General features: G+C 39.2%; 1 protein-coding gene across 4 annotated transcripts in view; it reads right to left on the bottom strand.

Annotated features, from left to right (window-relative positions):
• HMGA2 (high mobility group AT-hook 2) overlaps window positions 1-27,582 on the bottom strand; it is a 140,967-nt gene that overhangs the window by 83,854 nt on the left and 29,531 nt on the right. Inside the window, exon 4 of one of the 4 annotated variants that reach the window (XM_030820044.1) lies at window positions 159-305. The exons of the other annotated variants lie outside the window; for them this stretch is intronic. Coding sequence (XP_030675904.1) covers window positions 276-305 — 30 coding nt within the window. The 3' untranslated portion in view covers window positions 159-275. Of the gene's footprint in view, window positions 1-158; window positions 306-27,582 lie in introns of those variants that run through there. 4 annotated transcript variants of the gene reach the window in all.

The following is a 27,582-nucleotide window of genomic DNA, read 5'->3' on the forward strand; positions in this document are numbered from 1 at the left end:
ATAGACAACTGGGAGGTAAAACTCCACAGAGCCATGCCAGCGACTGACCGCCCAGGGACAGGAGATGGAGACGTTCAGCTGCAAAGGCTATGGAGGAACCCCCGCAATTGGAATCTCTCCATGCCTTCTGCAGCATGGAACACACTCCGAGACCTACTGGGGCTCTCTCGGGCCACCTCTGAGTGCAAGGGAAAAGAGTGCACTTCAAGGAAGGGAATGTGTCTGTCATCCCACCACATGCGCGCAAGGCCAGTTCCGGGATCAGCAGGCTTCCTTCACCAGCACGGGCTCTTCATTAGCAACCACTGGGAGGGAATGTGTGCAGAATCAGTGAGTGAAGCTCTCCTTCAGCAATTTCTCTCCTCCTCTCATATTTCTCCTCTCTCTCTCTCTTTCTCCCTCCCTCGCTCCCTCCCTCCTTCGCTCCCTCTGGGTCTAGGACAATACTCAGGCCAGGACAGTTCCAGTCATAACTGGATCTTTCCATTATTTGGTAGCACACAGGAGGATTTGTTGGAGTGGTTTTTTGTTTTGTTTTGTTCTGCTACTATTAAGCAAGATTGCTTCATAATCCTTTAAGGGTTTTTTAGCCAAGTCTTATTTACATATCCTGGCCAGCAAGCACGTGATTAATCCAAGGATGTTGGAGGGAAGGCAGATGCTACATCTGAAAAAAATCTGATTCTGTTTCATTCTGGAGACACAAACAGCCGAGCTGTCAAAAGGACAACAGTCTTTTGGGCCAACATGACACCAAACTCTTAAACTCTGGAGACCCTCAGAGACAAGGAGGAGGAGCTGCTGAGGTAGGGGCACATATGTGAGGAGTTCTTCTCCCTCTCTCCTTCTCTTTCACTATCTCCACTTTGGGGGCAAAGCGTCAGGAGAGCCAGAGGTACACATAATCTAATACATGGGAATGGTGGTAAACTGCCTATCAATTCACTGCACCACCATAATATGTCCAAAATGTGGTGCCTGTCTACAACTTGCATACCACCCAGAAAACAAGCTGCACTGGCATTTCTGCATTGACAGAAAGGACATTTGAAAATTTTCCCTACAGGCATTATTTCAACCGATATTTATGAGTGGTTTTATGGGATAGAATCGTGCCAGTCATATCAAGGGACTTTTCATATCTTTCAACCCATGCTAAGGACAAATAGAGCCAGTTATGATTATTCTCATTTCTTGAAAGTTACCTAATGATCTACCAGAAAGTTAAATGGATCCTCACTTATCAGAGGAATTTTTTTTTTTAAGTAAAAGAAACCTAAACTCCAAGACCTAGACTCCTGGAGTAAGAATCTCTTCACCAGTGAAAATTCTTAAACATTAAATAAGCATTTACCGGGAGATAATCGATGAGGTCTTAACTGTATATTGTCTGATTCTGAGGCAAAACATACAAATACAAACACTGAACTAGTACTTCTAACTCATCCTTCCATGCTACCTGCTGTGTGAGCTTAAGCAAGTCATTTATCTTCCCGAAGTATGCATTTTGTTATCTTTAATATACAGGGACTGTGTTTGAGGTCTCTAATTTCCCATATAGCTCTAAAATGAAATATTTGTTTAATGAAAGAATCTATTAACATTGTCAACAGCAGTTTTTATTTTAATCTTTAAATACAAAGGGCAACACATGTTTCATGGCACAAAAATCCTTCATTGCCATAACCTCTGAGAGAAATACTTTTGCAAAGTTTTCTTGTTCTTCTTGGGAAAAAACAATCATGCCATTAGGTTCTGCGAGTGAGGAGATGCCAGTGATATAGGATGAGGGATAGAGGTTTTATTTGTTTGCTTTGGCCTGAAATGCTTTCAAAGTGCTAGGATTTTCCCCATGAAAAATGCTTTGCTTCTAATATTATCTCCAGTGATCAAGAGTTAGTGTCAAAGGTTTGTGAATGGATTTCAGAATGTGCAAGTGGCACCTCCCATAGTTAGCTGTCTACATTTTTTTATAACCACTTGCATACTTTTGGTCAACCACTGTAAAATAAACAGTCCTTCTCAAATGTTTTTGTTTTCTTTGACAGCACAGCAATAATTCACTTGGAATGCTGCAGAATAGAATAGCACTTTAATGCTGTTGTAAGGATGGCTTTTATGATTTCTATTCATTGAGTTGTTTTCAAGTTAAAAGATACCAGACTGAAAAGAACATAAATCCCTGTGGAGATATGTTATGCTTAGATCTTTGCTCCCTGTTCCCACCCAAGGATATATACATAGAATATATGTATAAACACACATCCACATATGCATAAATATATGTGTACATATACGCTCAATATAGACATTTAACACAACATTCACCTAAAGTGTTTACTGTTTTTGTTTTAAATTTGAGAAGTATAGCATCTAGATTATAGTAGAGTTTTGTGTTCATGCAAATGAAGATGTAAATTAATGTTTATTCCTACCTAGAAAAGTTTCAGGAAAAAAAATGTCATAACACACTTTTGCTTACTTGGTAAATACTCTTGTTCTCTTTTTTCCGGCCATGCACATACTAAATATGAAGTTTAGAAGAAAAAAACTTTATATATAGTTTGTTCCAAATTTGATATATTTTGGTTAAAAGCGCTTTATTACCAGGCATGGTGGCTCACACCTGTAATCCCAGCACTTTGGAGGGCCAAGGTGGGTGTATTGCTTGAGCCCAGGAATTTGAGACCAGCCTGGGCAACACGGCAAAGCCCCATCACTACCAAAAAAAAAAAAAAAATTAGCTGGATATGGTGGCACATGCCTGTAGTCCCAGCTACTTGGGAGGCTGAGAAGGGAGGATCACCAGAGCCTGAGAAGTCAAGGCAGCAGTGAGCCATGATCATGCCACTGCACTCCCGCCTGGGCGACAGAGCTAGATACTGTCTCAAAAATTAAAAAAGCTCTTTATTTTTTTTCTTTCAGGGGAATGGTTGATTACTGTCTCAGATGTACATACCAGAATTAAGTTTATACCTATGTGTCAAAAATGGAAGGATGAAAATTGACTTGAGAAACTGCACAGTTTCTGTGCGACATTATATAGGATATCTTTACAAAGGACAACATTCGAAAGTAAGAAATTGGAGCTTAGGCAGTATTACACTTTCTATCTTACCTGTACTACTCTCTGAGAAACCCATTTCTAGCCTGTACAGAACAGCTTGTAAACTGTGATCTTCGACTAGTATGAATAAGTCTTGTGTTGAGTTTAATTTCAGAGGCCGGGAGTTTATCAGCTGAGCCATCTCACCTGCATTCCTTGCAAGTCATTAGAGCCTTAGATGCCTGGCTTGGCTTTGGGCTTCTCCAGCAGAGAGCAGTGAAACACTGTCAATAAACCTAATTCTGGAAACCAGGGTAGATTCCAAGTTGGGAAAAAAGCAAAGGCAGAACTAGCAGGCTCATCAGAGTTATAAAGAAACTGGGGAAACTGGGCTTGTAGGTTTTTAAAAACAGATATGTGTTGAAACTTTGATGTCAATATTAATGGCAATACATATATTTAGATATTTAAATGTTATTCAAAGTATCACTTCATAGCAAGGTAGATGACCCAAAAGAAAAAGTGTGCGCTTTCCAAAATTCGCTTCTTATTTTAAACCTGCAATTGCTATACAGTTACATGTTTATTAGCTTTACTATTACACATGTATTAGGTCATTTCCATTTGCATTCAGTGTTAGAACAATGTCAGCTCTTCAATCCCAATCTCTGGCTACCTAGCTTGTCAGTTCTTCAAGCATCCCTTGTTTACAGGGACCACTTGGAAAGTCAAGTATGTTATAACAAGTTTATACATCCTCATTCTACAAGAAACATTGTTGCAGAGAACCATTTTAAGAAGCTTAAAAATAGTTTTCTATGGCTCCAATTCAAAATGGGGTTCATAGTGGGGATGTATGAATGGCGCTTCCAGGTAAAGTGATTTATTACATTACACATGAACTTGTTAACAGTATAACACAAAAGTGTGAACACTCCCCGGGACACCTCACCCTTGGCTGGGGTGCAAGTAGGTTCTTCTCCTTTCAATCAACAGTAGCATGATGACAAAGAATATTAGTGAATGCAGTATGTTCATGCTTGGCTGCTCTTAAAGAAAACATATTTTCACAAAAGGAAATATGAGCATTTACAATCCCATGATATGGAACATAGGATCTGACCTGTTTACTTCTCTTGGATGAAAAGTAATTTAATCTACTAATTTTTTTTTTTGAAGCAAAGACAAAAGGGAAGAGGCCTAAAAAAAAAAAACCAGGCAGGTCATCCATTGCTCCATTGACATGGGAGATGATACCCTATGTATAGCCAGTGACTTGAAGAGTTCTCATTCTGAAACTTTTTTGCTCTCTTCAAAGCACTGGGCTCAAATGCCAGCCTCTGTGTGCAGGCTGCCAAAATACTAAGTGAAGCGTGGGGCACTACACATTAAAGGGGAAAGGTCAGCATGGCACCATGCCCAAAATGCATGCTGTACAGCGGGATGAACTTTGGAGAGACCAGCTCACATCAAGTCACCGTGTGTTTTACATTCTCCCAGTGACCGGGGTCATTTTACCTCCCATTGGAATCTCCTCTCAGCCATTATGTTTCCCAGTTCTCAAAGGAAAACCTCTCTCCTTGACCCCTCCTAAGGCCTCTCTCCACAGTACCATTCTAGCAAAAAGGAACAGCTCTAAGCCAGGAAACTACTTCCACGGGGCAAATAAAGCTTCCGCCAGAACTCCTAATGGCAAAGCTTCCCTGCTGCTGCAGCAGCCAGCAGACGCAGGGCTGCATTGCTTGGGAAAGTGCAGCCTGCGCTCCACGTCAACATTCCAACCCCTTAGCTTTTCCCAAGGTCTCAGTGAGAAAACCTTTCTTTTTTCTTTCTTCATTTTTTTTTTGTTCTTATCAGTTCAAACAAGAACAATGAATTCCTCAAGCCCAAGCAAGAATGTGACAAGGTGTCAACAAAGCCAACCAGGAAGGTGATGTATGGCCCATAAATCACTTCACAAACCAGGGCTGCAAAGAAAGCACCCAGCAATCCAGAGCCCCGAGTGGGAGTTTTTTCTAGTGCTAAACCTTCACACCCCCGACATCCACCTTCCTCCAGCACCTTGCTGACTGCTCACCTGTCACTCCTCCACTGACCAATTGGCCTATTCATGGGGTAAGACAAGTTCTGTTCCTTCTGTGGCAAATACTGGGCATCTATGGTAGAGCGCCATATAATATAATGTGCTTTAGGGACATGTGTTGCTATGGTTTCCGAAGGCTGTCTGGAAAGTTCTACTCAAAACCTTAATTTGAAAGGTTTATAAATGGTGAAAGTATTTGTTCTTAGAGTAAAAATTTGATTTAGAAAGTTTGGGCTTAAGTGGTGAAATTATTTTATGGTTTTCAAAAATCAGAGGCCAGAAATTGTTTTGCCTGCTTTATAAATGATATAAAGAGAAATGGAGAACAATCAAATTAGAATCTCTTTCTGGGGTTGTAGGATTTGGTTTTCTTGAAAGAAATATTGAATGTATAGTTGTGTACATACTAAGATTAGGAAGAGAAAGAGTATTCACAATTGCCTTATGCAAAGTAACTTATTGGCTAATAGAAAATTACCAAATATTTTCTTTCATTGTTTTAATAGATGTGACTAATTATACTTTTTATGCCATGGTTTCAGAGTGAGTATATGGTATAAATTCCTAATGCAAAAACTCCTGAAACGATTTAAATTCAAATGATTGACTAATTTTCAGCAACTCAGTATCCATTCTATGAGCTTCTATTCTTTTTTCTATATATACATTTTTTTTTTTTGGAAAAAACAGGCCTTAAATACATATTTAACTAACAGGCTGGAACAGCTAAGTAAATCATTTATAAACACGCATTTATACAATGGAATGACCTGTACCTACTACATTCCTATATAACCAGTTTAGGAGAAAAAGCAAAAACTTCCAAAGAAGCAATTTTGTTGAAAACTGAAGACATCAACAAAGAGAAAAACTCACCAATCCCCATGATAATGGCGACCAAGGTCAGTCCAGTTGAATGCAGTTTCATTTCTTTCCTCCAACCACTTTTAAAAAAAATCAGATTCTAAAAATGGCTGAAGTAGCAGAGATGAGCTCATTCTCTACTAAGTAACCTTGCCCATTCTCTAATGATAGTAAAAATAATTCAAAGAAACAAAGCAAATAAAAAAAGAAAAACATCCACCAAGTTGGTAGTTCAAACTCACAGAAAGTTGACTAATGGCTTATGTAGGCCTAGTATTAAAAAATCAGACAAGGCTGGGCACAGTGGCTCACACCTATAATCCTAGCCCCTTGGAAGGCCAAGTCGGGCGGATCATCTGAGGTAAGGAGTTTGAGGCCAGCCTGGCCAACTTGGTGAAACCTTGTCTCTACTTAAAAAAAAAAAAAAAAAAAAAAAAAAAAATAGCAGGGCATGGTGACATATGCCTGCAATCCCAACTACTCGGGAGGCTGAGGCAGGAGAATGGCTTGAACCCGTGAGGTGGAGGTTGCAGTGAGCCGAGATCACACCACTGCACTTCAGACTGGGCAACAGAGAGAGACTTTGTCTCAAAACAAACAAACAGACAAAACTGAGTATATGAAAATCTGAATAAAATACTTCTTTGCAACACAGTACAGTCTTTGAAATACTAAACTAACAGTTGTCATAAACTGCAAGTTCTAGTGCATGTAGATAGATCAACTTAGAATAAGATCATTTACTCACTCAGGAATACAGCTATTCAATTAAATAAAATACATCTGGTATTATTGCCAGTAAGACAAGCAAAGCAAGCAGGTACTGAGCCACTGTCAGTATATTTTCTCATATGAGAATAGGGGAGTAAAAATTAATTTGGGACTACTTTGGGACAATTACTTGTATTAACTCTATTTAAATATAAGCATTCCTTTTTGTTTTTACATCTGTGATTAAACAAAGCAAGATAAAACCCATTATGGCCATAGCATCCAGCTACATGATAATTCTAAGAGTATTACTGGAGGGGCGGGGAAACTTTCTCGTTGAATAAAGAGAGATGAGAAGATATAATAACTACTGCAGATGTGTGAGATCCCAATTTTCTTGCTCTGGAAAAATCTGTCGAAAGAGCTACATCTGTCTCAAAATGTGACTCTCTTTTTCTGAAATGGAGCACCAAACTGGAAAAGGGAGAGATGAGCCCATTGGGGCAAATCTTTAAACTCTTCTCTTATTTTTAAGCGTACTTGTGAAAATGTTTACCTGTATGTATACACACAGAAAAACAAATGAGTTTGAACTATGATTATCCATTACTTTATTTTTTTAAAAAAAGATATCTTGCCAAGTCTTAAGGTGGTTCTGTGGGTAAATCGGGGTAGTGAGCTGCTTATTATAAAGCAGCTTGAAGAACAAGTACATGGGGGTCACCTGCACTCACTTCAACAACCCTGGAGAGGCACCTGGAGTCACACTACACCTCCTTCTGAAAAAGGTTCTAAACAATTTCTAAAGGGCAGCACATCTTCAAATGGTTTCCCTCCTGCTGGAAACCTAGGCTTTGTTGTACGAGCATAATTCATTACCACGGAAAAGAAGATGATTAAAATTTCTTGAGTATTCACCTCACATCATTAAAGGTTTTTATATATATTTTCGCTCAATGTGTCTCAGCAAGACTGACAAAGTCCTCAACTAAGTAGTAGACTTTATATAGCTTTAAATTCTGTACATTACATATATCTATTATTTATATAGCTATTTATATTATATATTTATTAATTTACATTTTAAGTTTATAAAAACAAAAATAAGTTTTCTTTTCTTGTAGATGATAAATGAGATCTATGAAACTGTAAAGGATAAATTCTTACTCTTATTCCCAACAAGCTGGTGTCAACAAACACAGCCCAAAACCCAACTCTAGTTTAATGCATACAAGGAAGAAAACATAATTGAAAAATTAGTACAAATTTGCTTCTGTTTCACTGTCCACTCATTCAGCAAATATTTATCCAGTATGTGCAAAGTGCTATAGTAGGCTATAGAGAGATAAAAAACAAAATCTCACTAACTGTGTGCCATTAATTGGCATACCTCAAACTGCCCTATATTGTTACCTACCTTTTTTGGTGTGTGATTTTTGAATTCCATAAGGACAGCGACCACATGTTAAACCTCCATGGGTGCCTGCTCTTTTCAATCAACTAATAAATGATTCTGCCATTATTGTTACTGTTGCACAAGCACGGGCAAATACCACAAGCAAGACTTGAAAACAAACCCTCAGTTCCCTGTCTTTATTACTGGAGGTAAAACAATGAATTTTGTGAGGATGAATATAGTAAAATATAACAGAGTAATGTGATAATGGTCACATTTAAATATATGTATGTATCTACATACATATATGTATACACATCATAAAACACATGTAGACATGCTTTATATATCTTACTTTCTACCAAGCTCTTTTCATATTTATAAGGGAAATTAAAGTATAATATATGTGATTCACTAATAGTGACGCGGGACATCCCTCCTCTTTTCCTTCTTTCTTTTTTTCTAAGATAAATACTATCCTCCAATTCCACCAGTGCATTTGACTTCATGAATGACTATTTATAGCCATCTACACTTAGCCTAGATTCAGTATGAAAAAAATATTGAGAAAAGGAAATAAACCATTTCTGCTGATGGCTGCCGTATTTGGTGCTCAAAGCATTATTTATTTGTAACACACCAGACAACAGAATCTAGAGGGCTCATGGTACAGGTGCAGACACATGGCTTGGACACATTCATTCTTTGGATACTTTTTATAAGGCACACACTATGCTCTGTATTGAAAATACAAAGATAGATGAGACATAGTTTCATGCATGAAAAACATGTAAACAAATAATTATAGTAGACGGGGAAATGTCCTTTACCTCAGGTGTGTGCAAATTCCCACGAGGCAAAGAGGAAGGAAATAATTTCAGGAGAGGTTGGAGCGGGGCGGGGGGCACCATATTTGAACTGGGTCTTGGGAGATGTGTTGAGATTGGTCCAAATGGAAGTAAAGGTAAAGACTATACCAATCAGAGCACAGGTGTGAAAGACCTAATGGAAGTTTCAGAAAAATGGGTCTTTCTGTCCTAGGGAAGTGAAGATTTCAACTGGTGGGTGGTAGGAGGCAAGATTAGAAACTAGGCCCAATGCTATAATCAACATAAGAAGTTCAGACTTTATCCCTTGGGTGAATGGTAGCCATTGAAAATGTTTGGCAGGAGAGTGATAAAGCGTCTGTTTTGAAGAAAACACTTGCAGTGATAATGGAGGTAAGCTGGACAAAGAAGAGTAGAGGCAGCAGGAAAACTAGTAGGAGGCTGGTGCAAATAGTTTGAGAGATGATAAAGACTTGTACAAACAATGTGGCAGTGGGAATGGAGGAAAAGAAAATTCAAAACATACAGCTCCAGGCACCTTTAGGAGTAATAAATGGCAGAACTTTGCAAATGTTGAAGATGGAGACTGACAGTCAAGGATGACTGGGTGTATGATGGCACTCAGATAAGCTACGAATACAGTCAGTCAATGCAGGCAGTGACTGAAACACAGATATCACGGAGCTAACTCAGAACGAACACATGGAATGAAAAATAGAGGACCTCAGATGTAACCCTGGAGACAAGCGACGTGCAGAGGGCGGGTAGAGAGAGAAGAGCCTCCCAGGTGCAAGGAACTTCTTGACAAGAGAAGAAACACAGGACAGGTTTACCTTCAGGCATCCAAGGAGGGCAAGTTTGAAATAAGGAGGCGTGGCTGATGTGTCAGATATTTCAGAAGAGACATCAAGACGGGGACTGAGAAGTGTCCCCTGGATTTGGCAGTTAAGAGGTTACTGGTGACCTTATTTAAAGGATTTTGTATAGGGGGACCCTAGGAAGGATGAAGGGGGCAGAAGCCAAGTCACACTAGGCTCTGGACTGGACAAAAGATCTGGAGCATGTGAGAATATGTTTCATTTGGCTGGCATCTGTTGCCTCCCTGCCACTTCAGACTGGCTTCAGTCTAACAAGGACAGGCTGTCACACCTTCTTTTGCTATGCCCACAGACCCCTAAACCCAAGAAAGCGATGATGCAGTGGAGCACAAAGCTACAAAGCACATAAGGCAATTGGTTATTTTCTGTGGCATCAGCATATCAAATAGGAAAATTAAATATATTGTTGGTAATCAAAGATTATTCTGCTATTGCCAAGCCTTTCTGAGGAAAACTAACAGAGTAAAGTATGGACAGAAGTCAAACTGGAAGTGATTTTTAAGAGGTATTAAGAAGCCCATGTGACATTGTTCTGTGCATCTGACAGCCTGAGTGTGAACTAAAATGGAATCTGCCTAGGAAAGGAATATAGTTCTCTCACGTAGAGGGAAAACCGCACCTTCAGAATCCCCATAGGAAGGGGATATAGTAATGGAGAAAACATATTCTGCCTCATTATTCTTTAGCCTCGAGAATCTAGATATAGAACATTCAAAATTCTCATGAGAAGGAAAACAAATAATACCTGGAGGCCAAGCTAAAGGTTTCTTGCTTCTACTAATGAACTTAAATTCATTTTCCGTTCACACACAAAAGGAAGAAACCTACATAAATGGATTAAGAGGGCCAGAAAGACGCAATAGAGCAGGAGTCAGCAAACTTCTTCTCTTAAGGGTCAGATAGCAAATAATTCAGGCTTTATTGGGCAGACGGTCTCTGTGGCAGGTACTCAGCTCTGCCACTGTAGTAGGAAAGCAGGTATAGACAACACATGAACCAATATGTGTGGCTGTGCCTAGGAATACTTTATTTGTTGATACTGAAATTTGAATCTTACATAATAAATATTATTATTATTTGTTTCAACCATGTAAAACTGTATAAATCTGTATTATAAACACATATCTTAAAAGCTGACTTCTAAAGAAGAAAATTAGTGTAGCAAATAATTATGATGCATTGGTCATTAGACTATGGCTTCTGACTGAGCCTACGTTTTTTCTAAATCATGTCAGATTTGACCTGTCATTCTCTTGCTTAGAAATCTTTCATAGCTTCTCATTTCCTGTAACATCCAATCTCCTTAAGCATGTATGCACAGTCCCCGTGACCTGCTACCACAAAGCGTTTAGGTTCAGTGTCCACATCCACCCCCTCACCCATGGTATGTCTCTAATATACACTATCCAATCCAAACTAGCTGCTCTTACCTAAATACACCCTACATTTCCCTGCCTCCATTGATTTACTCCTACTTTTCACATGACATGGAAGGCCCTGTCCCAGGAAAGTCCTCTTCCAGCTGTTTTTTTGTTTTGTTTTGTTTCTAGATGGAGTCTCCCCCTGCCCAGGCTAGAGTGCAGTGGCAAGATCTCGGCTCACTGAAACCTCCACCTCGTGGCTTCAAGCGATTCTCCTGCCTCAGCCTCCGAATAGCCGGGATTACAGGCATGTGCCACCATGCCTGGCTAATTTTTGTATTTTTAGTAGAGACGGGCTTTTGTATAGTGGCCAGGCTGGTCTCGAACTCCTGACCTAAGGTAATCTGCCTGCCTCGGCCTCCCCAAGTGCTGGGATTACAGGTGTGAGCCACCACGCCTGCCCCCAGCTGTTCTATTAGAATCCTATCCATTCTTTAGGGCTCAGCTGAAGTGTCATTCGTCTCCTTTGTAAAGCCTTCCTTATTTTACCTAGTTGGAATAAAGGCTTCACATATTGTTTTTTACTATTTACATTTTGGCAAAAATATTTTGAAAACCACTACCTTACAAGGCTAGTACAAGGGTTAAATAATAAATCAAGATAATGTTCATAATGTGCTCAGCCTAACACCTGACACATAGTTGAAATTCAAAAATAAATAGAAGTTGTATGCACATGCATATCTACCCCTAGACTGAAAGGTCTGAAAGCTAAGGACCATATTGTGTTTACTTATACACAAACCTGTAACAACGACCTGTATATACATACGTTGTATTCAACAAATGTTTATTGAATATAGCTGGAATATTGTGCACTACTTTTTTTTTTTTTGCAAATCATGACCAATACTTTTAATCCTAAAGCTAAGTGAGAAGGGCTGAAAAACTGTTAAAATTTTTTATAATCTTTCTAACTGGGTTGGCCACATGGAGCAGAAAATCATGGACTTTGGAGTCTGACAAACCTGGGTTCAAAATTCAGTTTTATTACTTTCTAGCTTGTGTATCTGTGCAAGTTACTTTAATTTCCTGAGGCTTGTTTTCTTCATTTATACAACTGTCAATAAAATGTGTTTTTAAAGGTGTATTTTGAGGTCTCTAGAACAATGCCAGGCTTGGTAGGCATTTAATAAGTACTGGCTAAGAATATTAAACAGGATTGTATTTAAATACTCCCATTCATATTACCTACATTGTGAAACACTGTCAGAATGGTATACACCAGAATAAAATATGAATTGTATTTTTTGACCATTCTTTCTTAAATACGTAAGGAGAGCTGCTATCTCTAGCCCTTTTTGTGGGAAAGAGTCAGTGCAATGGAGGGTGGTTCACTGTGATCCCTAAGAATTGACCCCACTGACAGCACCCTCTTTGACTTTTCCCTGCTAACTTCAGCAGGTAGCAAGAGGGGAGCACGGGCTATGGTGTCAGATTACTTGAGGCTCCATCAACTGCCCAGATGGAATTTTAGGAGCTATGGTAATTCCTATCTGCTGGGTAGGGTTCCTGAAACACAACCATGGTGTTTCATTTCCTAGTTGTTGCTGTCATCTTTCTGAGTTGCTCTGTGATCCACCATATTCCTTCTCTAATCTTGCTTTGATTTATGAATGTACATGATGATGGTGATGGTAATATCCTATTTTAAATGATACATACTCAAACTAACTTGGCCCAGAGAACCCTACAAAAAAAAGGAATCAATGAGTCAGATCCTTAGAAAACAGTTCCTAGAGTCATTCTAGCTAATCTTTTCATCAGTTGAGTGTTTTGCAAAGGGGTTTCTGCCTCATTGACCAAGAAAGTGTAGCGGCTTACCAATGCCAACCTCTTAGAGCGTAAGTAGAGGAACTCAATGGTAACCTGCTAAACTCAGTTCCATGCAATGCATTGGCAGTTTGGGACAGCATTAATGTTTATAATAAAACATTTGGGGTTTGGCACAAATTTTTACTTTACTTCTCAACTTCAAAATTTGATGATTCCATTATTTTGTCAAAAATAACCAATAAATACCACTAATCACTTAGTTGACAACTCATTAAAATTGATGCTAACAGTTCCTATAGATTCTATGAGAGTTTAAATGAAAGAGTTAGGTAGAAACAGGCAAGACTGATAGTACCTGGATTTTTCTGCTATATCATGATTCCATAAGCCATCCTTTAAGATGCACTGAATTGGATAAGAACCATGGAGAAAATGGTGATTATGTATAAAAAGAAACTCTTGCTTCAAATTTTCTCCAAATTCAATGTAGGTGGTGTTTTGAGCCCAAATGAGGTGACTCATTGCCTCAGTTCTCCCTTTCCTGTTTCACAAGCAGACACAGCAAATCCCGGAGAGTAATCTGACTCCTCCATGATCGTAGTGGACTGCATCCGGGATGATATTTAGTTTTCCTTCTCTGTGGGCTCTGTAAAACCACCTACTGCTCAGAGAAGCTCTTTGACATGTTCTGAACTCTAAGAACAAATGAAAATGGCATTTTGGAAAAAAAAAAATGAAGCCAGAACAAAGAAGTTAGAAACGTGATACTGCAAGATCAGGCACTTATCTGCACTGCAAATGAAAAAAGTTTCAGACTCAAAGAATTAACAATCTAACCACTAGTTTTCCCCTGAGACGTTACTGTCACAAGAGATCCTTACATTTCCAGTGGCATTCAACAGATTCTCCTCTTTAGTGAGGACAGCTGCAGAAAGTTACTGAATATTTGCTCCCTCTCAGATGCAGAAAGATTATTTTGTAAGCAATATTGGAGAAAGAAAGCTCAAAAGGAGGGTGAAAATCAAAAGAAAAAAGGGACAGATCTATAAGGTGCTTGTGACATCTGTTTTTACTTTGTGCTGTGGCCAGTGGCAGAGTGGAAGACCAACCTTTAATCAACGTAGCAACATGCTGCCCATGTCCAGTTATTCAAGTGTTTAGTAAATACTGTTACAGAGAGCCCAACGAGGAATGTGGGTCTTCTGGGAATGTGTAAGAAAGAAAAGGCACGTTCTTACCCTCGAGATGCTTCTAGACCTGTTCAGATGACAAGCTTTATGTGTTAATATGTTAATTCAGATCTTTTCCTCACTTCCTTCAAAACTCCATCCAAAGTTCTTCTCCTGCAGGCAGCCTTACGGCTCTGACTAATAGCTCATGCCTCAACTCTGTGTCCCCACAAGACTCATATCCTCCACTTTTACACAACTTGAACTTGGCAGGAGTGTTCTTCAGTTGATTCATGTGTGCTCAGTCCAACTGATTTGTCAGTATCATGAGGATATGGTTTTGGTCTTCTCATTCCTTTATGTCTTTTCACAGTAATTAGTTCTGTAGCTTAAACATAATAAACACTCATTAAGGGAAAACTGGCCAGCCAATTCTGACTCCTCCTGCTCAGATAACACTCCAAGTGTGCTGGTTCCTGGCTCTCCCACTAACAGATTAAGTTCCTAGAAGTTCCTCTTCCTGAGAAGGCCTCCGGATTTTCATGCTGCCTTTGTATCCAAAAGCAAAGATGTTCTCAACGAGCAAAAAGTTAGAAAAGAACTCAATGTCTCAGTGGGCTAGATTTCTGCTCATTGCAAAAACAGGACAAGGGCCTGTTTCTACGTAGCTTGTGCCATTAGCTACATTCAGTGATACCAGTTAACAAAAATGGCAGGCCCTCAATTTAGTGTCAATGTTTTTTTGTCATTATGTGAGCTAGTGATTTAACTCCCTGCTAAGTTATCTCATGTACCTCTTGCCATTTCTTTCCTCACACACACTCCTCTTTCTTCTCTACTTTGTTCTTCTGCAGTGTTTAGAAACTAGAAAATCAGAACTGATTGCTCCCCCCTCAATCTCTCAATCTCTCTCTCTACCAGTGTCAAGATGAGAAGGCACATGTTCCCATTTTGATAGCAGCAGAAAGAAAGACGGCAGCAGAAGGAAAACAGCAGCAGAAAGAAAAATTTGACTCAGATGGGTTGACAGGGCAATGGCAAGCAATCTTGGTGCATGTCAGCTGCATCTCAGCTAAGTGCTAGTGATTTTTTAAAGTTAGCACTGCTGAAAAGAAGAATGACTATTCACATTAATAACTGCCTTCTTAAATTTGTAATGAAGAATGAGAAGCAGGCTAAGGTAGAAGAGGTAATGTTTATTTCACTTTGAAGCTTATAGGTAGTTACATGGGTATCACAAAAAGAACGGATATAATGAATCATCTTGCCTTTTACTTGACTCTTACGACACCTGCAACATATCCCTTGGATGTTCCGCCTTGTCACACTCATAACCGAGGGGAAAAAGAAAACAAAGGTGAATGCTCAGTTAGCCCCTAACCCTCTCGTCCTATCTGCTGTTAATGTTGCCCACAGGTCTACCAGCTGCAAGGCTATCCATGACCTCCTCCGTCAAGTCCACCCAGACTCTCTGATCTAAAGCAGCCTCGCCTACTCCAATACTCTCCATTACATTAACTTGGTTCACTTTTCTTCTTTGCTCTTATAAGGCTTGAAATCATCATCTTTTTTTTTTTTAATAACTACGCCGTCATTTAAAATCTCTCTCTAGAATGTAAGAGCCACAAGACTAGGGACCTTAAGTTTTCTCCAGTGTCTCTCCAAATATCCAGCACAGTGCCTAGCATTAGCACAGTGGGCTAAATGTTTGCTGAGTGAGTGAACAGATGTTTCCTTAAGAGTCAATCTCAATTTCCATTTTTTCCCCAACGTTTGTAAATTTTCTCTCTAATATAGAGGTCCACCCTCCTTAGACACAAAGGAATTGCAGTTATACACTTGCTATGATTCCCAGAGTTCACAAATTCTGATGCTCCATCATTTTAGCCAGCAACTATAGCTTGAATATTAGTGAAAAATAGATGGGGATGGCCGGGCGTGGTGGCTCACGCCTGTAATCCCAGCACTTTGGGAGGCCAAGGTGGGCGGATCATGAGGTCAGGAGATCAACACCATCCTGGCTAACACGGTGAAACCCCGTCTCTACTAAAAATACCAAAAAAAAATTAGCCAGGTGTGGTGGCAGGCGCCTGTAGTCCCAGCTACTCAGGAGGCTGAGGCAGGAGAATGGCGTGAACCTGGGAGACGGAGCTTGCAGTGAGCCGAGATCGAGCCACTGCACTCCAGCCTGGGCGACAGAGCGAGACTCCATCTCAAAAAAAAAAGAAAAATAGATGGAGATACAGACGCTTAGAATGTGTGCCTTCCCATCTTGACACTGGAGAAATGGAGAAATGTTATTCTAGCGCATTCTGCATCGCATTCCAGTTTAAATTTGAAAACCTTAAAAAGCCTGAAGACTAACTTAGATTTCAATTTAATATAATTATTTTAAAACAACAGCTATAATATTTTTACTGTACATATGTTCAATTATTACTAAATACTTTCATTTCTATCTGTAAAGGTATAGTATAAAAAGTTCACCCTCATGAAATCAGACAAAAATACAATTGACCCTTGAACAATGCAGGGGTTGGGGCACTGACTCCCTGTGAAGTCAGAAATCCAACAAAAATCCATGCAAAACTTTTGACTCCACAAAACTTAACTACTAATAGCCTACTGTTGACTGCAAGCCTTACTGATAACACAGTCGATTAACAAATATTTTGTATGTGATATTATTATATACTGCATCCTTACAAACTACATGTAAACTACAAAAAAATAAGAAAAGCAAGAGAGAAAATTTGTTCACTACTCATTAAGTAGAAATGGATCATCATAAAGGTTTTCATCTTTATTGTCTTCAGGTTGAGGAGGCTGAGGATGAGGAGGGGTTGGTCTTGCTGTTTCAGGGGTAACAGAGGCAGAAGAGGGAGAAGAGGTGGAAGAGGAGGCAGGAGAGGCAGGAGCACTCAGTGTAACTCTTACTGAAAGAAATCTGCATATAAGTGGACCCGTCCAGCTGAAACCTGTCTTGTTCAAGGATCAAGTGTGCACTAATATGAAAAAGAGCTGAAGTGAAAAAATGGATCAAAATATTTCTAATCATAGTGAAATAATCTAAAAAATATAGGCCACTGACAATTTTATGCTTCTGTTCAACGGCACTGCACATACAATCCATAAGAAAAGCTACTATGTGTGTTAAATGGAAACACTATAAAATCATTTGTAGTGAGTGTGTCCTAAGAGGATTATATGAACATTACAATATTAATGTTAATGAATTTAAACCTTTTTTTCCTAGTATGTTAAATATTTCCCTGTATTACAAAAATTGTGAGCATTCATAGCAAAGCTGGTGTTCTCTGCCAAATGCAAGGTGAATGTGTGCTATCTACAAAATAGTCAACAGTGGAGTAACATAACAGGGGATTTCAAGGAGATGCAAGACAATACTATTATTTTCCTAATGCTCCTAATTCTGTTTCTGGCTATGTAATTTTGTCTTTATAACATTACTCAATTAAATTTATATTTGGGCCAAAAAATTATCATATTTGCTGCCATGTAGCACTCTTCAAATCTCTTAAAATCACTTGCTTAAGTTTGCTTTTTCTGAAAAGCACTTACCCACCTCTCTGGGGCGTTTTTTTATGAATTAGGGATCCTGGAGCCCTCAGAGTCTAAGCATGGTTGGCAGGTTGGAAGCAAATAAGTACGATGGAAATGGGCCCTACTTAGTTACTATGGATACCTCAGATATAAAGGATTCCTATTTGTAGTGCTCATCAACAACTACTAGCACAAAATCCCTCATGCTGCTTGGACCTAAATAAGGTCATAAATGTTAACTGCACGTACATAATATTCATGGAACCATTCTAAGATTGCAGAGCCGTAGTGCGGGAAATGGTATTTCTTTCCTTTGGTGGATTTTCATATCCCATTTTCCATCTGGAGAAGTGAAGATATTGTTTTGCAATTAGCTTTACAGAGCAGAGCATTTTTGTCGGACTACTAAAATCGCTTAGCCAAAGTTGGGCATAAATGCAATTCCTGCGCCAAGCCAAATTACCTGGAAACATCACACCCTTCAAAAGGTTTGAATACCTCATGTTTTGGGGTGAGGGTTGCGACTTCTGTAGTCTAAAGACAACGTTCCCTAGTCAGTGAGACTGAGCTGGGCACAGGATGTGGTATTCCTACCTCCAAGATCCTGTCCATGGGAAAACCATTCAGGCCTTTTCTTGTGAATGAATCCCAAATTACAATTTAGTTTCTCATCATCTGGTCCATGCAAAGGATATTGTTGTGATTTTTTTTTCTTTGAAATCTAATGATCCTTGAAAACAAGGCAGTCAGTGTAAACACACCAGGGACACTGTACTCTTCTTTACAGATGTTCACCTCATACTGCGGAAAGGAAGGTGCAGCCAATTTCTGGAACCAGGACTTGCACTTGTGCCCTGTTTTGGCTTAACAGTTTTAGTTTGAGGCCAAGGCAGTCAGTTTAAACACACCCGGGACATTGCACTCTTCTTTACAGATGTTCACCTTGTACTGCAGAAAGGAAGGTACAGCCAACTTCTGGAGCCAGGACTTGCACTTGTGCTGTATTTTCGCTTAATAGTTTTAGTAAACCAACAGAAATGCTCCATTCTGTAAAGCTCATTGCACAACAAAACCTTAACTTTTCCAGAGGCAAAATGGGGTGTCACTAGATATGAGTTAATGATCTGGCCCCAAAAGAATTCTAGTTTCATTCCCCAGCTCTACTTGAGTGCTGATAGTGTCATCAGGATTTAGGGTTCACTGCTGTTGTTGGTTATCCCAATGGTAAGCTCAGTAGTGACCTAATAGATATGAAACAGCCATGCCAATTACCATGAGCTGAGCATGGGTGGGGTAGAGCAAGGGAAGCATGCGTAAGTTCGTGTGGACGGTGGGACAGCTGGAGAAGGATGTAGTAAAGACCACTGGTCCACAAACTGCTGTTGGCAGTTGACAGCCTATATTATCTCCTTTGTGTGCAATGGTCCCCATATTCCCTTTCTTCTCCACTTTCTATATCACGTTTCATTTTCCACATTCTCTTGGGATCTTTATCCACAGCCGTGGCTTCAGCTACTGCGACCCATGGCTCCATCAGCTCAGCTCCCTCTCCTAAACTTCACACACACTAAGTACATGAGTGTTTCATCTCTATCTTGAATTCTAAATCCACTCTTCCTCTTCTTGAGTTACGTGGTCATCCACCAAGTGACCCACGCTTCTAGTCCAGGTCTAATCCTTGATGCTTAACACTTTCTTAATTTTTGTAGTATAAGAGATTTCTAACAACTGGCTTTCATTTTGTACACCCAAGTAGATTAATTGTTCTAAAGTAGTATTTTAAATGCACTTTCAAAAATATTTAGTTTTTCCTCAATTACTGTGTAATATAAAAATGTAGAACTACCTAAGACATTTAGGCTTATTTGCAGAAAATTGATAATACTATAATAAAAGCAAACTGTAGTAGTGGTGGTGGTACCGATTGTGGGACACAGAGAATGACAGAATCCCATTTTCTGTTGTTTGAAGTTGTGGAATGTGTGTGTGTGTGTGTGTGTGTGGTGAGTTTTGGTAAATTTGTTATAACATTTGAAAAAAGGTAAGTATATCCAATGCTTATTCTTTTGTTAACTCTCTTAAAACAGTAAAACTCTCTGAAGTCATAGTGTTCACTTAGAAACATGTTGCACAGCCGGGCGTGGTGGCTCACGCCTGTAATCCCAGCACTTTGGGAGGCCCAGGCGGGTGGATCACCTGAGGTCAGAAGACAAAGACCAGCCTGATCAACATGGTGAAACCTGTCTGTACTAAATATACAAAGATTAGCCAGGCGTGGTGGCAGGCGCCTGTAATCCCAGATACTCAGGAGGCTGAGGCAGGAAAATCGCTTGAACCTGGGAGGCAGAGGTTGCAGTGAGCCGAGATTGTGCCATTGCACTCCAGCCTGGGCAACAACAGTGAAACTTCATTCCAAAAAAAAAAAGGAACATGTTGCACAAAAAAGGATTTTTTTTCCAAAATATGTTGGTATATTAAATGTTACAGTATATATGCAAAGCCAGTTCATAGAGAGAAAAAAAATTTAAGTATAATCTATATTTATTTACTCAATTTACTTTTAAAATTTTATCAGTTTGTTTTCCATGGAAATACAAGTTCCATGCTTAAATTAAATATATATAGTATCTAGTTTTTTGTTTTTTTTTTTACCAATTTAGGATAAATCAATATTACCTAAAATGAGATGAAACTACCACTGCAATATTTTGAAAAAGAAAAGTAATTTATTTTCTGAACTCAAGTGTTCCATAATGACCTACATACATAAAACGATGATTAAAAAATAAGAAATACGTTTACATACAGGTTTTGTCACATGGAACTCTCTGTTTTATCCATCCAATATAATAGCATGTATTGTTTCTGTAAATTACCTTTTTTAGTTTTGTTTTGTTTTGTTTTGTTTTGTTTTGTTTTGTTTTGAGACGGAGTCTCACTCTGTCACCAGGCTGGAGGGCAGTGGCACGATCTGGGCTCACTGCAACCTCCGCCTCCCAGGTTCAAGCGATTCTCCTGCCTCAGCCTCCCAAGTAGCTGGGACCACAGGCGTGTGTCACCATGCCCGGCTCATTTTTTGTATTTTCAGTAGAGACGGGGTTTCACCATGTTGGCCAGGATGGTCTCGAACTCCAGACCTCGTGATCCACCCGCCTTGGCCTCTCAAAGTGCTGGGATTACAGGCATAAGCCACCGCACCCGGCCTAAATTATCTTTTTTAAAATCAATCATAGACACATTTTTTTTTTAATTTTGAAGAAAATGCCCCAAAGTAGACACATCTCTTTCCAGTTCTGCAGAAAAGTGTGCCATGAAGTCTAACACCATGTGTGGCAGCTTCAGCTTAGCCTATGTCCTTGAACCAGGCCTAGTAAGATATTCTACATTTTGTTATCTTTGAGGATATTTTCCAACATCTGCTTCTAGGTCTACTTTCTATTTTGTAATCTCATTGAACAGTAGCAGTGCTAATGTCACTTATATTTATGTCTCTAAGTACTGAATCCAAGAGATTAGCAGCAGCAGTAATTCCTCAGGGTACAGTAATTAATGACATAATACTGTAGACATACTTTTTTGAAAAAACAAAAACTTCCAATTACGCAGTTTAAAGAAATCATTTTGTGGGAATGACCTGAGTAGCCTAGCCACGTATTTTTTGTTCTTTATTTAACAAATATTGTATTAAGCAGTTACTGTATACCACAGTCCTAGGTTTTGAAGAAAATGCAAAACTGTCCTCAAGGAGTTTACAAAACTGGTAAAGATAACTGTTCAAAAATTACCAGTGCAAGAGAAAATGGAGAATGCTATAATGAAAGCAAGGCATTCATACAGACAGTCCCCGACCTATGATGGCCTGACTGGAATTTTTTGGCTTTACAATGGTGTGAAAGTGATACACGTTCAGTAGAAATTGTACTTCAAATACCCATACAACCATTCTGTTTTTCACTTTCAGTACAGTATTCAGTAAGTTGCATGAGATATTCAACACTTTCTTATAAAACAGGCTTTGTGTAAGATGACTGTGGGCCAATGTAAGTGTACCGAGCATATTTAATGTAAATATGCTCAGACTGTAGGCAGGGTAAGTGTTCTGAGCATATTTAAGGTAGGCTAGTCAAAGCTAGGATGTTCAGTAGGTGAGATGTCTTAAATGCCCTCTTTCCTTTTCTTTTTTCTTTTCTTTTCTTTTCAGACAGAGTCTTGCTCTGTTGCCCAGGCTGGAGTGCAGTAGCACAGTCATGGCTCACTGAAGCCTAGATATGCCAGGCTCAAGCATTTTCCCACCTTAGCCTCCCGAGTAGCTGGGACTATAGGTGCGTGCCACCACACACCTGGCTAATTTTTAATATTTTTTTTTTTTTTTAGAGATGGGTCGTTACTACATTGCCCAGGCTGGTCTCAAACTCCTAGGCTCAAGCAATCCTCCCACCTCAGGCTCCCAAAATGCTGAGACTACAAGAGTAAGCCACTGCACACGGCCTAAATGCATTTTTGACTAATGATATTTTCAACTTCCAACGCGTGTATCAGGACATAACCCCATGGCAAGTAGAGAAGCATCTGCAATGCGTGTTTACCCTCCCTCCTCCAGGGATGAGACAGCCCACTTCTGACTAGGGCAGTAAGGAGCTAATTCATAAAAGGTGTGTCTAAACTGGACTTTGAAGATTAAAGATTTTAAGCAGCTGAAAATGGGGGAAGAAATTGCAGGTAAAAGTGAAGGTGAGAAAGTGTTTGTCCTGTTCATGGAATAGGATGTTTACTCTTAGTTATTTCCATATTGGAAATAGAGCTTTTGGCTACATGTATATAAGAAAAATGGTATTATTTAATCACAAATGAAGACCCAGTTAGCAGTTTCTGAGCACAGCAATGACATGCTGGAGTAATGACAGAGGAAGAACAATCTGGAAGTGGCCTCAGAACATACATGTAACAAGAGCAGGGGAGGGACAAAGTGTGCATTGGAAAACAGGCAGACTGTAGGTAGGGTGATCATACAACTTACTCTCCAAATTAGGACACTTTGGGGAGTGAAAGGGGTGCTATTGATAGTTACACTACTTGGAGGCTATAAGTGAATTTGGTAGAGGAAGGAAAGTGGTGGGACAGGAACCTGATGACCTAGGAGGACAGGAAATCTTAGGTTGATTCCTATTTCTTCCAGCGCAGAACTGTGTCTTGTAATTGTTTCAGTCCCTCACCAAGTCTGGCTTATAGCCAGTGCTCAATAAACATGGAGTCACCAACTGATGACAGATAAACACGATCCTTAGGCGTCATGCCTGGGAGATGCTGTCTACATTTCTCCAAAAGGTCAAGGGGGGCAATATCCCAGAACTGTCAAGATTTTCCCTTTTATGACTTTTAAGAATGTTTCTTCAAAAACCTTGTTAGCAATCTACATAAAAATAATGCAACAGGCCAGTTGATTAGAATAAAAAGTAGAAATACTGTACAAGAAGGGCTGGCTTTTAAAAAGAATCAGAAAGAAGCACAGTGAGCAAGATTTAGACTCTTTGGCTTCATTTTTAGGAGGTTTTTTGTGGTTTTATGTTAAAGCATTCACCATTACTGCAATATTTAATATACATTTTTTAAAACCCCTGGATTGTCAAATAACTAGGCTGTGCATAACTCTCTCATGAATTCAATATGTAAAGGTACAAATATAAGGTACCTGTTAAACAAAAACAGAGAAAAATCAAAGAAGCACAGCAAAATCGTTACAGAGTGTTTTTTTTATTTTTCATTTCTTGCAACGTTTCATTCTAAAAGAAAAATTGTCACAGGATTGAAAAGCAAACTCGTTTTCCCTTTAGATCATACATAAAACCTGACTATTATTTGAAGTTGATAACAGAAACTGGTGTTTCCAAAGATGTCACTGAATACAATACTTTTAGGAAATGCTGAATCAAATTTTCTTTCTTTCTTTTTTTTTTTTTTTGTAAATGAGAAAGGTAGAGAGAACTGTAAAATCAGTCACAAAACATATGGAATACTGAGGGATGAGTCTAACAATCTGACCTACTCTTGTATGTATACACATTCATTCTCTCAAATTAGTACATACCATTGGAAACTGCATCAACCCATAAAAATAACTCATACGCCTATTATGTTTTTCCATTTTAAGCTTATAATAGCAATAACGACCTCAGCAAAAGACATTTCCTTAGAATTAATGGCTGGCTGGGAGGCAAAGCCAAGGGCCACTGGTTCCTCCCAGCTGGTCATTAATCCTCAGGAAATGCCTGCACCTCCATCATTATTGCTAAAGCACCATTATAGAAAATTCTCACAGTTCCAATATATGGAAATTTGAGGCTATTTTGCAAGCCCATGGTATTCATGTGAGTTAATAGGCCACCACTGAGCACAGAGGACGTAATTATCAAAACGACAGAAGGGAAAATATTGTTCTCCTAGGTCTGTAAGATTATAGGAAATGGGGACTAGCCTTATGGGAAGAGGTATATTTGAAGCTAAAAGACATTAATTTAAAAGGAGATTTGGAATCACATATATAAAAGTCAGTAAAAGACACAGCAATCCATTCCCATGACTTCGTTTAAAACTATTTTTTTAAGGTACAAATAAAAGTTACTTGGAAATTTCCTCCCAAATTGATAAACGAATATTAAAGAGAATGCAGTCAGGAAGACTGTTTATACACACAAATTATTATATTCAACCAGTGAAGTCTGGAGGAATGAATACATTTGACAGTGCTGAATGAGAATGGGATTTCTTTCTTTTAAATTTTGGTTTAAAAATTGAATACACACCATTAAATATTATAGAGCAAACATTTTATTCTAGACTTTATTACTGCTAAAACAAACAAAAACCCTAAAGTTCTGTCTTTTTGTCTTAGCTAGAGGCTTAACACATCAAACAAGCGCTAATAAAACTGAAGGCCAAAATGATAACAAATACAGTGCTGGTGCTCTGTGACACAGTTTCAGTTCTCTGCAAAAGATTTTGCTAGCTTCCAGGCTAAATTGAAAATAAAAATTAGGTGTTTTCAGGTCTATTCATTCCTCCCTTAAAATAAACTAAACCCAACAAATGTCTTCAAAAGAGGGAATTAATCCAAAAATCACACCAAAAACAGCCTATAAATCTTTTGAATGTGTTATTGTAACAAACTACAAATGTTGGATATGATGCTTTACACTTAATGAAATTCACTGCAGTTTCTCATTATGCATTACAAATACCAGCCTGGTTCTAACAGGTTTAAAGTTATAAAGAACTGTTAGGGGTTGAATTGTGTCCCCTAAAAAGATATAGTGAAGCCCTAACCCACCTTGTCTCTATGAATGTGACCTTATTTGGAAATAAGGTCTTGGCAGATATAATCAAGGTAAGATGAAGTCAGTGGGCCGGGCCCTAATCAAATATGGCTGGTGTCCTTGTAAGAGGAAAAGAGACACAGACACACAGCAACTGCTCTTACCACCATGTGGCAACCGAGGCAGAGAATGGAGCAATGCATCCAAAAGCCAAGGAGCATCAAGGATTACCAACAGCACCAGAAGTGAAGGGAAAGAGATGGAACAGATTCTTCCCTAGAGCCTTCAGGGAGAGCACGGCCCTGCCAACACCATGATGTCAGACTTCCAGTTTCCAGACTGTGAAAGAGCAAATTTCTGTTGTGGTAAAGCACCCAAGTTTGTGGCACTTTGTTACGGCAGCCCTGAAGAAACTAACACAGGACCTGAAGGAAGAGATTTATCAAAACTATGGTCAACATTCCCAATGGAAATGCAAGGAAGATCGGGTGAGGCAAGAGGAAGCGGCTCGCTACAGGGAAAAGCAATGGACTAGAAGTCAGGAAACCTGGCTCTTGTCAGAGCTAACAAGGTTGCGTGGCCTTGAACTGGACACAGTTGCTCTGGGTTTTCATTTTGTCACCTGTAGAATATAAGAGGATTTAACTATATAACCTCTACACCAAGTCCAGCTTTATAGTTAGGAAGACCAAGGACCACACAGACCAACATTTTAATACTTTCAAATTCACTGTTCTGGCATTGCTTGGACCTCAGGGACAGAAAGCAGGACACAGGAAACAGAACTGCAGTCTTCCATTTGCCTCGAGCCATGCCTACCGCAGCAATGTGGCCACATTTATTTTGGTTGAGTAAGGCCCAAAGGAGTTTGCTATGGAAGCAACAGCAGCATATGCTGATATTCTATAATTATTTTCTTTCAAGTATAACTTTTTCTGCACTTCCAAGATTGTCAAAAATGTCTACAGCTGATTCAAAAGCATGATTTTGTTTAAATAAGATAACAGTTACCACCAAAAATAAAGAATATTACTTGTAATTCGTAGATATTTGATGTGCCAATAGTCAAAAAGCATTAGTCCAAAAAAAAAAAAGAAAAAAGAAAGAAAAAACAGCTCTTTGTATGCCACAGCATAGCTGGGATTTAGGATCCAATAGGGCTTTGGGTCCAAATACACTAAATGTATTCTCTAAAAGAATCCCATAATGATCACATTGATAGTGTTTTACTCTTCAGTTATTATGATCAATCATTATCATCATCATCATCATCATCATCATCATCATCATCATCTGTGTTCTGGTTACCTAAACAAACACTCAGATTCTAGGAGTGACTAGTGGAATGCAATAGACCTTGGCCATTCTTAAATGTTAATATTCACAGTTTGAGCTGTTTGCAAATCCATTTTTTCTCAGACTAGAGTGCAGGCCTGAGACATTTAGCCTGGAGGGGCAACTTGGCCATCTGCCTAGTGTTTGCATCTTAGCACAGCTTTGCTGTGTGTGTGTGTGTGTGTGTGTGTGTGTGTATGTGTGTGTGTGAGAGAGAGAGAGAGAGAGAAAGAGAAAGAGAGAGAAAGGAAAGAGAGAGACATGGTTGTAATATGCAATTTTTATTTGGGGAACCAAAACATTACAGTGGCATTCTCAAATGTGGCTCTTCCTAAATGTGTCAAGATGACATCGTTCTACTATAATTGTTCTAGAGACTGGGCCAGATAGCCAAAGTACAATTAACAGGACAGTTTCCTCAGTGAATATCTGCCTGCATGGACATTTAAAATCTATGTGAAACAAGGAATTTCCAGGGGATAAAGGTATTCATCCACAACTTCAGGACAATACAGGCATGTGTTTCAATATATCCTAAAGGGCAAGCAGGTACTCAAATAGGCCTGTTGTATGTGCCCTCAGGAAAAGCAGGTGTGTTACACTCCCAGGCCAATCCTTTCTTTCCTGGCCTCTGAAGTTGGCAGAACTCTGAATGCAGTACAAAAGTGTAAGTTACTTCAGGCAAGCAGTTAGCTGTGTGCCAAGCCCACCTATGATTCTGCCAGGGCCAGCCAGATCTTTATAATGAGGGAATGTGAAAGAGTAACTGCACAGCCAAAGACAGGAACCATGGGCCAGAATTCCTCTCCCCACATTCCTACAGTCATGCAAAGTTCTTGTGTACTTAGAGAAGACACATTTAGTGTATGTCATCATGGGATGTGCCACAAACTCCTGAGCAACTGACAGTCTTAAAAGATAATACCGGAGTAGGGAGGGAGAGCATCAGGAAGAATAGCTAATGCATGATGGGCTTAATACCTAGCTGATGGGTTGATAGATGCAGCAAACCACCATGGCACACATTTACCTATGTAACAAACCTGCACATTCTGCACATGCACCCCGGAACTTAAAAAATAATAATACCTCTGGTAGTGAATACATGAACCTACATGTGATAAAGTTGTGTATAACTTGATGCTCACACATACACGCACACAAATAAGTACATGCGCAACTGGGGAAATCTAATTGTGATG

The sequence above is a fragment of the Nomascus leucogenys genome, chromosome 10, assembly GCF_006542625.1.
Source record: "Nomascus leucogenys isolate Asia chromosome 10, Asia_NLE_v1, whole genome shotgun sequence".
Taxonomy (NCBI): Eukaryota; Metazoa; Chordata; class Mammalia; order Primates; family Hylobatidae; genus Nomascus; species Nomascus leucogenys.